General features: G+C 36.4%; 2 protein-coding genes across 2 annotated transcripts in view; both read right to left on the bottom strand.

Annotated features, from left to right (window-relative positions):
- Window positions 1-4,637, bottom strand: part of HELRODRAFT_90622 (hypothetical protein) — a gene marked incomplete at both ends in the record, with an annotated part of 7,181 nt that extends 2,544 nt beyond the window's left edge. The window contains 4 exons of the mRNA XM_009032664.1: window positions 46-88; window positions 1,202-1,574; window positions 3,495-3,787; window positions 4,235-4,637. Coding sequence (XP_009030912.1) covers window positions 46-88; window positions 1,202-1,574; window positions 3,495-3,787; window positions 4,235-4,637 — 1,112 coding nt within the window. The remainder of the gene's footprint in view (window positions 1-45; window positions 89-1,201; window positions 1,575-3,494; window positions 3,788-4,234) is intronic.
- Window positions 4,638-10,911: 6,274 nt separating this feature from the next.
- HELRODRAFT_182419 (hypothetical protein) lies at window positions 10,912-12,150 on the bottom strand (the record flags this gene model as incomplete). Its single annotated transcript, XM_009032685.1, has 4 exons — window positions 10,912-10,994; window positions 11,295-11,567; window positions 11,668-11,789; window positions 11,933-12,150. The coding sequence occupies 4 exons, from the start codon at window positions 12,148-12,150 to the stop codon at window positions 10,912-10,914; spliced, it is 696 nt and encodes a 231-aa protein (XP_009030933.1).
- Window positions 12,151-12,569: the final 419 nt, after the last annotated feature.

Below are 12,569 nucleotides of genomic sequence, written 5' to 3'. Positions count from 1 at the left end.
CATCTTTCTCAAAACAGCAACTACACAATTTTTTAAACATTCCACTCTCTTGCCGTCTGTACGATCGCCTTCTTGGAGTCAAGCAGACCTGAAGTTGTGTGCGTTGGCGGGTATGTGTGTCTGCTGCTGTTTGTGGGAGTATTTAAAAGTATTTGCGTGTGAGTGTGTGTGTGTGCGTGTGTATGTGTGTGGTGTGTGTGTGTAAATATTTCCGCGTGGTATGCACAGCACATGCAGAAATTGGGCATCGTAATTATAGCATTTTCTGAAAATCGCCTGAAAATATTTTACTCTGCAGAAATGTTTCGCTCTCTTAATTAGTTTATGCCTCAAGAGATCAAAGCAATGCGGACGTGTGTGTGTGTGTGTTGTGTGTGTGTGTTGTGTGTGTGTGTGTGTACGTGTGTGTGTTGTGTGTGTGTGTGTACGTGTGTGTGTGTGCTTATTTTTTATGTTGCCCGTATGCCGGGACGTTAGAGCCAGAGAGTTGTAATTAACTCCGTGAGACTACTTGATAAAAAGAATTTGCCAATGATTTTTCTTTTATAGTAAATGTTGTCTCTTCCATGAGATAGTAATATTGCGTAGGAATTATTTTATAAATAATATTTAAAAATAAAATAATTTAATTGAGAAAAATATCAATAGGTTAGAAATGAATTTGATCGGTCGTGAAATTTTGAAAGGAATTGAAATGAAGTAACTTTTTAGGTCATGTTACTTTTTCACTCACTCTACCGTTAAATGAATAACTATTTATCTACCATACTAACTCACGCACAAATTCAAAAACGAATTCACGTAAAAACTCAAAATCAAACTCACGTACAAACAAACAAACTGACCTCTGGACAACTGGCAGATCTTCCCTGGCTAAGGAAAAACCCAGTTCTCAGTAAACTGCCTCTGTAGACCATGTCGTGCCTATTGGTGATGAAGATGTGCCTATCAGAACTCGAAAAGTTGTTATCGTTGATGGAAGCAGTGGCGTCAGATGGAGTCGTTGTGGTTGTTGTGGTGGCTGGGTGAATATTTTGAAAAGTTGGTGTTGTATCTCGTATGCTAGTGTGAGGTGAGTCCGTGTTGTTGTAAGTTATCGGTTTTTTCATAATTTCTGAGATGTTGTTGTTGCTAATTGTAATTTGGGTTTCCAGTGCGTTTGAGTGGCTGACGATGGCCTTCATGTTCTGATCAATATGACTTGTGCATTTGTTTTCAGAGATTTCATTAGAGTTGTTACTCCGCTTATTGGACGAGCTGTTGTTGTGAATGTTGTTGTTGTTGGTGTTGTGTATATTGTTGTTGTTGTGTATGTTGTTGTTAGTGTTGTGTATATTGTTGTTGTTGTTGTTGTGTATGTTGTTGTTGTGTATGTTGTTGTTGTTGTTATTGTTGTTGTTGCGGCTGTTTTGTATGTTGTTGTTACTGTTGATGCCGATGGGCAAATTGCTTTTATTGGTATTGAAGTTGTTGTGAGTATTGATGTTGTTGCTGTTTTTGTTGTTGTTGCTGTGGTAGTTGTTGTTGTTTTCATTTAATTTAACAGGGCCTCCTACATCTAGGACGTCATTTTTCTCCGGAGAAGCACTACTCTCCAATAAAATGGCGCATGAATCATTTGATTGTTCAGCGTTGTCATTACCCCTCGCACTAATACTGTTTGTGCTGCTGCTGTGGCTACTGTGGCCGCTACTGTAATCGCTGTTGTAGCCGCTTTTGTGGCCGCTGCTGTGGCCGCTGCTGTGCTTGTGGCAAGCGTGCGTGCTACTTCTGTTGTTGGTTATAATGCTTTTGCTGCTGTTTTCATTATTAATGTCATTATTTTGTGTGTTTTCATTATTAATGTTTTCATTGTTGTTGTTGTTGTTGTTGTTGAGCACGTTGTAGTTGTGCTGGTTTTCATGCAAACAACGTTCATTTCTGACGCCATGTTGTTTAATGATGACGTCATTTTCAAAGTTCGTTTTGCCGCCAGTACAACAATCTTCAATCCGAGACATCAAGTAATTATCACCTGCAGGCTCACATGCGGCGCTGCCAGATCCACACGCGTCACGAACGACACGTCGCCTGTCTTTCTCCTCTGCCTCGATAGTTTTTGGTTTGTTGTTGTCATGAAAGAGTGGACTTGAGATTAGTGGGTAAGTTTCGTTGTTGTTGTCGTTGTTGCTGCTGCTCTTGATGTTGTTGTCGTTTGCATCATCACCCCCGTTCTGTTTACAGCTGTTTTCATTATTGATCTCTTCTTCATCGTCGTCGTCAACGAGTTCAATTTCATGTCCATTCCCAGCGCCATCTCCGTCTTCAATGTTGTTATTGAATGATTGGAAACACGTGATATCGTTGCTATTGGCTACTGGACCGGAAATGTATGGATGTTTATGATGTTCATTATGAAAATAGGTCGGGTCATGTCCTGTGGGATGGTCGGATTGTTGTTCTCTCGTGTTCGTTAACTGTTGTTGCTGCTGTGAAAGTTGGGCTTGATGATGGAGGCAGGGAGATTGTTGTTGATGTTCTGCATATTGTTGTGTTCGGTGCTGTGTTTGATGCTGTTGCAGATCAGGTTGTTGGAAAATATTTCGAGCTTGCTGACCATTAAAACTTTTCTCACTACAACCCTGACGGCAAGCACCGCGACAAACTTCATTATCGACGCTCTGAATGCGATTTCTGGAATGCAAGTTTTGAAAAGTTGTGTCTTCAAGCGGCGACATATTGGCTGCGTGTTGAGATATTTCATCATCGTGGGTCGTGAATATTTCTGTGTGCCGTCTTCGCTGATGACGATGACGATGTGATCTGATATCCTGCTGATGAAATTTATGATGCTGGTGATGTTGATGGCGAGTAGGATGACATAACGATAACAGTTGCATATTGTCGTCTGTGTTGAACAGCAGTTGAAGGTTTTTCAGCTGCTTATCCTTGTTTTTGATTACGTAGTCCAGTGCTCCGTACGCTGACACAGACCGGCGTATGCGTGGTTCGTGATTTACGCAATCAGCTGAACTCATTTGCGTACAAAATGCACCGCATTCGCCACACTTCATCACGTTCGCTAAATTTTTTTCTTTTTCTAGTTCTTTGTCCCTTCGGTCCAAATTTACAAATTTGCCTAAATCTTCTGAAATTTCATTAAAATTTGGCACTTTTGTATCGCATTTTTTCACCGGAATTAATTTTCTGTTGTTAGATGCATTAGAAGCGTTAGCTGTAATTGGCTTACGGTATAAATAAGGTTCACTTTTGCACCTTTTTTGATGATAGTCAGTGAGAGATGAGAGTGAACTAGACTGACTGTCGTCACCAGCCTCATCAGGACTGTTACCATCATTCACGTTTGCATCGTTTGAATCCACATTCGAAATTATCTCGACTATTTTGAACAGTTTCCACTCGTGCAACCGATTCAAAACTCGCCTGGCGCAAGTTTTTTGAGGTTTTTCCTCGTGAACGCCTTCCGAATTTCCATTGTTAGATGTTTCTTCTACGTTAGAGGTTTCAATGCCATCGGCATCAGCGTTATCATTTGTGGCCGTCTGTTGCATTTTTGGGGCAGAAGATTTTTTAGCAGTTGTATTTTTTATTAGTTTTTTGCTTTTTGATCGCGCTAAGTTATTACTTTCAAGTAGGGATGGCCGGAAAATCGCACCGCAGACCACGGTGTTGAGGATGATTCCCGAAAGAATCATGAACGTACCTCGCCAGTGGTACTTTTCGATGAGGAATTCCGTCAGGGGGGCAAAGATGGACGTCCCTATGCCCGACCCTGCCACGGCCAAACCTGGTTGGTGAATATTTTCAGTTAGATGATTGGTCGTCTCATCGATGAGTTTGTTGTTCGGTAGAGAAGAAATTTCAAAAATAAAAAGACTAAAAAATTAGTACGCATTTTAATCATTTATTGTATTATTTCGTTAAAATCATTCCAGTAAAAATTTTTTCATTAGAATAATTTCAAAAGATAAAAATAATAATGAATGGAGCAAGGGTAAGTAATGTATAACTTCAATAAAAAGTGCAATGAATAGGACGCCTGCCTGAAAAATATAACTTTGCTACAATTTTAAATGTGTCTGTGTTGAAAAATTATCAATTGGATTCTAGTCAGACTACATTTTTCTAGTAGAAAATTAATGATTAATACCCAAAACAATTTTTCAACATAAAATTAACACTAGCAGTTAAATTATGAAATATACACTTTATTGGATTTGCATGAGGAACGAACCTGTTGCGAACGCCCTCTTTTTCTCAAAATAATAAGCCACAATGACGACAGCAGGCACAAAGACCATGGACAGACCAAACCCCGACACAATACCGAAACTGAAGCACAACTCCGATACACTGTTGGCATAGGAAGCCGCAAAGCAGCCTAGCGCAGCCACCAACCCTCCGACCATCGTCGTAACACGGCAGCCATAAGTGTTGGCCACCACACTAGCGATTGGACCGCAGATGGCCGGAACCGAAACGAACAGCGATCCGATCCAAGCTGTCGTTCCTTTAGTTTCGCCGAATACTTCCAGCAATTGACCAAATAAAACTCCGAAAGTGAAGCCGCATCCGTCCGCTATGACGTGTGCCGCGAAGGAGGCAGCCACCACCGCCCAGCCCCACCCGCCGTCGGGAGCTCTCAGATGTGGCGTTGAAGATTCCGTGTTGCTGGTTGGCCGTGTTTGTCTGGTTGCAGTGGTTGTCTACGCTGCTGATTGCAGTGGTTGTCAACGTTGCAGGTTGCAGTGGTTGTCAACGTTGCAGGTTGCAGTGGTTGTCTACGTTGCAGGTTGCAGTGGTTGTCTACGCTGCTGAATGTTATTGCTTTAAATTATTGTCGTTAGGTGTTGTTTTGGGTGAAAATGTCTGTGGTGGTTTTTGTTGTTGTCAAATGTTGTTGTTTATATAAGTTAATGTTTGAAAAGTTTAGAACAAATGATATTGTTCTAATAAATTTTGATAGATTAAGAAGAGTTTGTTCGTTTTGTTTCAAGTGCCGTAACGATAACACAGTTGATGTTGAGTTGTCTGGGTGCAGATGTTTCCAATGTTGCCATAGATATGATGATGGATGTGAACTCTATTAACAAAAAATTTAAAATTTCCAGGACGAAAAATTAATTTTGCTTTCAATAATCACATAGATGATTATTACGTTGATGTTGTCAATGTTGTTGTTGATGTTGTTGTTGTTGATGTCGTTGTTGATGTCGTTGATGTTATTGTTGATGAAGTTGTCAATAGTGTACATTTCCCAAGGGTATGTTGTTTTTTTTTATGCTTATACATTGTTTCCATGACTTTCTATGCGGTTATAATTATAAGTCTACCCGTAAGTAAAAACCAATCGATCCAATGTTCGTAACGAAACTTGCTGTTGTTGTCATCGTCTTCATCACCAACTTTTTCATCATCGTCATCATCATCATCATGGTAGTCATCATCATCATCGTAGTCATCATCATCGTTATTATCACTGTCAACATCATCAAACTTATCGCTATCAACATCTCACTCGCTCCGGTTTTAACCATCGTCATCATCTTTTTCATCATCGATACGTTCATCCACATCACACCATGAATGAACGAATAAGGAAATGGAGGAATGGATGGATGGGTGGATGGATGGATGGATGGATGGATGGATGGATGGATGGATGGATGGATGGATAGATGGATGGATGGATGGATGGATGGATAGAAAATATTATCTTAGCCCGATCAACATAGACACAGAAGCAATCATCATCAACCTTCTTCTCCCAAACACTATTGAAGCCGTCGTTGTTGTTTTCGTCATTGTCATCGGAATAAAATGAAAAATAGGCTGGTAGTGTATGGCAAGCTAACGAAAATTAACAAATTTAACTCGCGAAACTTCTGCGGAAAGTTGTTTTACTAGATATTCAATTTTAAAATTTTTAACAAGTTAAAAAGTAATCAGCTCGATTCAAAAAAATATCTTCAACGAAATAAAAATTCAAATGCCAGAAACATTAGAACTCTATACAAAACCAGCACTATAAAACCCAACGAATGCCTGACATACAAAGAACTAATTTAATTAAATCAAAACCCATCAGTAAATTAATTTAGTCAATAACAGACAATGCAGAACTATCAACGAACGAAATCGTAAAATTTCAAGGTACTAATATAAACATATGCACACATACATAAACATACATACATACATACATACATACATACATACATACATACATACATATATACATACATACATACATACATACATACATACATACATACATACATTCATACATACATACATACATACATACATACATACATACATACATACATACATACATACATACACATATACATACATACATACACATATACATACAATATAGATACATATATTATAGATATATATACATACAAAACATACATAGACATATACATACATAAACATAGTCATATACATACATAAGCATACATATATACATACAAAAACCTACATATACATACATAAACATGCATAAACATACAATACGTAGACATATACATCGACTTATTAATATACATACACATACCTAGACTTAGATATATATATATATATATATATATATATATATATATATATATATACATATGCATATATACAGATACATACATAGACATATAAAAAATAGACATATACAAACATATACTTCAGATACGTACATATACAACACATACTAAACTCCAGGCACATTGCAATAACATGCAATGTTGGATGCATAGCATGTACAAATACATACAACGCATGCCTCCGTTACACGTTTGGAAAAAAATTACATCTATTCGGACACAAACATAACGTAGACATATTTGATTGTTGGCGTGTGTATGTGTGTTGTGTATGTCTGTGTGTGTGTGTGTTGTGTATGTGTGTATGTGTGTTGTGTATGTGTGTTGTGTATGTGTGCAAAAATGAATGCATGTTTGTATGCATTTTTTTCTGCATGTAGTTAAAGATAGAGTCTTCTATAAATTAATAATGTTTCAAGTTGGTGGCTCTTGCAGCATTCAACAAGAGTTTGTTATGTTGATGGGGTTGTTGTGTTCACCTGTTAATTAAAGCCAGTTGATCAAAAATCAACTACCCTGACATGACTTTAAGACTTCTGCTTTTTCTTTTTTATTGGCGTAGCAAATATTTTTTGTGGAGCTCAGATTTTAGAAAAAAAAATCACCACACAATTTTGTTTGGAGTTTTCCTCATAAACTTGAATAATTTTTCTAGTTTTTCAACAAACACTCGTTTAAAAATGAAAATTTTTTAAAATTTTGTAAAGTTTTACTTAAACCTATCGGGGAGGCAGCATTCCATTTGGACTTTGTAATCGATAATAATCAAAGAAGAGTAAATATAATTAAGTCGAAAATAAACTTTGCAAAGCAAATTTGAGTGATCACAACTGCTTGAACTGAAATTTCTGTAGTTTTTTCCTAACTATTCAAAGGCTTTCTTTCCTAAATAAATACTGTGTCTGCATTGGTTTGCAATGTTACTGTTACACGTTAGCCGCATTTAATGGTGCCTACTGTACCTACTTTGGTACCTTCTGATCGAGTCGAGTTGTTCTAAAATTTTAGATTTCATTGCGTTCCGACCTTCTGCAAAATACATGTACCACTGGCTTTGTTTTCGCGACGGTATTCAATCTTTGTAACTTCTTAATAGGTTCAGATCACGCTGGCTCATTATCTTAAAGGAGTGTCGAAATGGGATCGCGTTATATTTGTAGATGATATTTCATAACCTAATTCTGTTGTCATAATAAATATTTAGAATTTCATTCATGCTATAGACATGCTCTCTTTCTGAAAATCTTAGCTTTGGTCATTGTTCGTTAAAACTGTACGTTTGAATTTATAGGCATCGAGGCAATCTGAATTTGTATGCGTATTTATGAGGATGGCGGAATTAGGTTAAGAGATGATATCATTAACAAATATATTTCACACTGTCAACAACATCAACAACAGCAGTGCCAACAACAACATCAAAAAACATCATCATCAACAACAACATCAACAATAACATCAATAAGGGATCAATTTAACTGAAGCAAGTGCAAATCGATCATATTTGCATTCATTTTTATGCACAAACATACACCAAACCCAATGTAAACACCAACTAAAAGAATATGCACAATCAAACAAAATACAATTTCTCTATTATTAAACAAAAAAAAATTTTAACATTACTTATTTGCAGACAAAATGTGTGAATCATTAAAACAGCCTGGTAAACTAAATTCCGCATTAAAAACACGTTCACCCATTGCAAATACGTTCACCCATTATAAACATGTTCACCCAGTACAAACACGTTAACTCATTGCAAACACGTTTACCCATTGCCAACACTTTAACCCACTACAAACAAGTTCATCCATCGCAAACATGTTCGTTCACCCATTAAAAACACGTTCTCCCATAGCAAACACGTACACCCATTACAAACACAGAACTATATTTTTCATGAACGAGCAAATACTTTCCAGGGCATTACATAATTGCCTGTTTTCAAAAATCAAACAAATATTGATAGAGCGTGCGTATATTAAAATGATTGTGTTGCACGCGTTGTACATTGGCGTACCCACTACCGCATACGTATTTAGCGTGCGTACATGCATGTAGTGTACTGCATTTTTGATGTGTAAGCAAGCATAGAGACATTCGGAAAGGAACATACGCTCGTGAATTTTGTAACCAACATTCGAGAATGTTTGCCTCTGAAGTTGTGTTGTGTTTTAATCTCAACAAACACACGCAACAAATTAACTCAACTACTTTGAAATTATCAAACGCGAAGAAATTTCCGAACGCAAGAATCAGAAATCAATGAAAACACACACGCAACACACACAACACACGCAACATATACATCACATACAACACATATATCACATAAATACAACACATATATCACATAAATACAACACATACAGCATATACAAGACATAAATTCAAACGACTTATCCAGCGTCAACACACTCACAAAAACAATAACACCAGCACACATACACACACACACACACAATCACACATACATAAAAGAATCACACATACACTCAAACTAATGTCTACCGTCACATACACACATGCATTAATTATGCAGAACACATACACACAAACACACATACATACACACACATACACACACACACACAAACATACAAACTCATCCAGAACGACCAACTGTGTATTGATTCTAGAGGAATGAAGCTCACAATAATAAAAAAAATTTCGTACACTTCTGGCGTATGCACAAGCGTACAGACGAACGTACCCGTGCTTTGTGACGTCATTTAAATGTGACTTTCGTACAGAACTTCCGGTTGTACAACACATTTTGTGGGTAATTAATTTCACTTTTTATTATTTTTTTATTTATAAATCAGATTTTGCGAAATATTAATGTTGGAATGTAGTAATAAAAACATACTATTTAGAAATTTGCGTGTTGTCACTTGATAAACAAAGACAAACAAATAACATAAACAATTATCGTTAACGCACAATAAATTAAGATACCTAGGTTTTGTTAATGAACACACATACACACAAACACACACACACACGTATACATGCATATATCATCTTTATATTCTACTGCTTCAGCCTCGTCAATATAGATTGCTAGGCTCCTTTTTCCGATATTAATCAATTCTATATTTTTACTTTTACATGATGTTCATGTATGTGCACGTGTATATAAGCGTCTTGTATACATACATCATTAAAAATGTATTTAGACGTATATGTGTGCGTGTGCGTGCGTGTTTCAAAAAATTACATCCGTAACATTATACACAGATATACATCAAATAAATATACGAAAATATTCACATACTAATAAAATATATGATGTACGTATTCCATGCGGTTTGTGTTCTTGGGATTAACAAAAGACATAGGAGTCATCAACAGAACACAGCACAGGCGTGTTTAATCCGGATTGGATCAGACGTTCGCACCATCAGCTGACTATAAATGTGCCTTCTTTTTATGAGGTGGGTTTTCCATAACCGATGGGTGGCGGATACGGATTTCGACATCGAAAATCATTCGGATGCATCCCTTAAGGATCCTTCCTTATACAGTCAGTGTCTCGGAGGAGATATCAAAATAGTTTTCAAGAAGGTCATCCAAAAAACCGATGGTCGCTTGCCTGGTTGGAAGGCGTGGAGTAGCCTAGAGACCAAAAAAGGTCTGCTGGTAGAGGATTGTTCTGAAATTCTGAAACTTGAAAATTAATGTTTCATTTCATTTCATTGTTTGTTAGAAATTTATAAAATTAAGGGTTCCATATTATTTAGAATTTTATTTTCTTTTGTGGAATCCGTTTTCACGTTTCGTTTTTACGCTTCATGAAATATACTTGTTTAAAAGAAAAAAAATTATGTTGATCTGAAATTCGTTCGATCAATTATGAAAAATTGCACCTACTTCGGACAGCAAAATTGTGATTTCATAGCGTACAAAATAATTGCTATGATAGGATGATGCCAAGTTCACTGAGACGAGTTTAAACTAAAAACTTCCCGATAAATTTAAATAACGTCTGTTTATTTTTTTTTTAGTTTTTAGAAATACTAGAGGAAATAATTAATCGCGATTGACAAAAATGTTATGTTGATTTTCAAATCTGCTCTTCTTAAATATTTCAATATAAGTTTAAATTGAATTTAGTCGCTAGAATATTCATTCGACAGCTTTATGAAGTATCCGAATCCATAATTGGTTAAACTTTGTTGACCTCGACAAACCTTTGCCGTCTTTGGCAACGTGAAACTATCTGATTAACCTGTATTTTAATTTAATTAAGAAATTTTAGAGAGTTTTTCATGACAAGCAGTTTTGAAAAGATGGAAAAGTGTTACTAACTCAAAGCAGCCCGAAGGACCATTGCGACAATGGCTATCGTTGAAAACTGACCAATCTTGAAAGAGGCCCCTATGTTACCTTCCATAGTTAAAAATCATGAAACTGAATGCTTTGTTCATTTGGAAGAGAACACAAATTGAGAATTAAATATAGAAAAATCGTTTGAGTTTTTATCATATTTGAATTATGAGATTCGGAAGAAGGCAGGGTGTTGGTCAATCAAGCACATAGGATCTAAATGTTTGAATTGGATTTGAATGAGGTCAACCAGTAAGACCAGCAACACGAGAAATTGCACTTTCTACAATTCAGCTAATTCACTTGTTATTTCTTGAAAACCAATCAATAACAATTCAAATGTTTAAAGTTTAAACTTACTCAGTTTTTTTTCAAACGCCTTGAAATAATCCCATTTGTCGAATGCAATTTCACATCTGCGCGGAAGACGTTCGCCCGAACTGTAGAACGTTCTTACGCTGCATGTCTCTGTTCTCAATCCACTTTTACAAAAACTCTTCTGAAATTGTTTGGAATCGCAAGAGAAGATAGGAGCATTTCGGCCGTCACTTTTATCGAACCTCCGGTAAGTTATCTCCATGGCCAGTTCCATAGTGGCATCGTCGACTTTTACCAGCTCAATTGTTGAATTTCCTATTAATTATTATGGCGAAATGTTGAATCATCAATCGCGAATAATCAAAAATAGTGTTTAATTTATCTGTGAAACTTATTTATAAAAATTTTTTAGAACCTATAACAATCAATTCGTTGATCGTGGATTTAATTTCGTACACTCCAACGTGTTCGAATCCAACTTCAGTTATCCCAAATTTGTATTCGTGTGGTTCATTTTTTACGCCCGTTATCTGTACGCTGTTGCAATGTGAGCATTTTTATTATGAATTTGTTACCAGTTTTATGATTTAGCATATGTTTTCATTATTTTTCATAAGTTTCGGTCTGAAACCTAAGCTTAAAAAAGTTAACAAACAAATTATTACAGGAAAAAATCTAACAATGTATGCGGTAACTTCAACATTTCATCAAATTTAAGTTCATAGGGTTCGTTGTTGTCGTCGAGTAGTTGAAGTTTGACATGTAAAGATTCCATCGGTTTTTCTATCGAAAACTCCAAACTCCAAGAAGCACCTAACCTGAGGTAACTTTCTTTGAGGTCAACTGCCTTCGCTGCCAGCATCAACATCGTCACCATTAAACTAGGTGCTATCAACATGGTGTTTGTCCAGTCGGTCAGTTATCAAACCCTTATCGGTGTTTTTTGACGATGGACGAGCAACGTCTTCAAAGAAACTTATCAAGTTATGCTCAATAGTTTGTCAGTCGAACCAATTTTAAATGCTGAACATATACACAAAAATATGTGTTTGCGCAGCACTGTGTGTGTGTTTGTGTGTGTGTGTGTGTCCGTGTGATGATGAGGTTAGAATGAATTTCGTTAATTTGTAATTACGATATCGGATGCACGTGATTGTGAGGCTGGTTCATGTCAATTAAATTTTCGAACAACGGTAATGAAATTAAAATAAACAAATAATTATACAACTTTAACGTGGGAATATAATATTCACGTGGCCATCTTATGAACGCTGTAGGACAATTTTCCAATTAATTAATTAATTAATTAATTAATTT

This window comes from Helobdella robusta (genome assembly GCF_000326865.2).
Source record: "Helobdella robusta unplaced genomic scaffold HELROscaffold_86, whole genome shotgun sequence".
In the NCBI taxonomy this organism is placed as follows: Eukaryota; Metazoa; Annelida; class Clitellata; order Rhynchobdellida; family Glossiphoniidae; genus Helobdella; species Helobdella robusta.
Note: the sequence above shows the minus strand (reverse complement) of the source record. Positions and strands in the feature narration are given on the sequence as shown.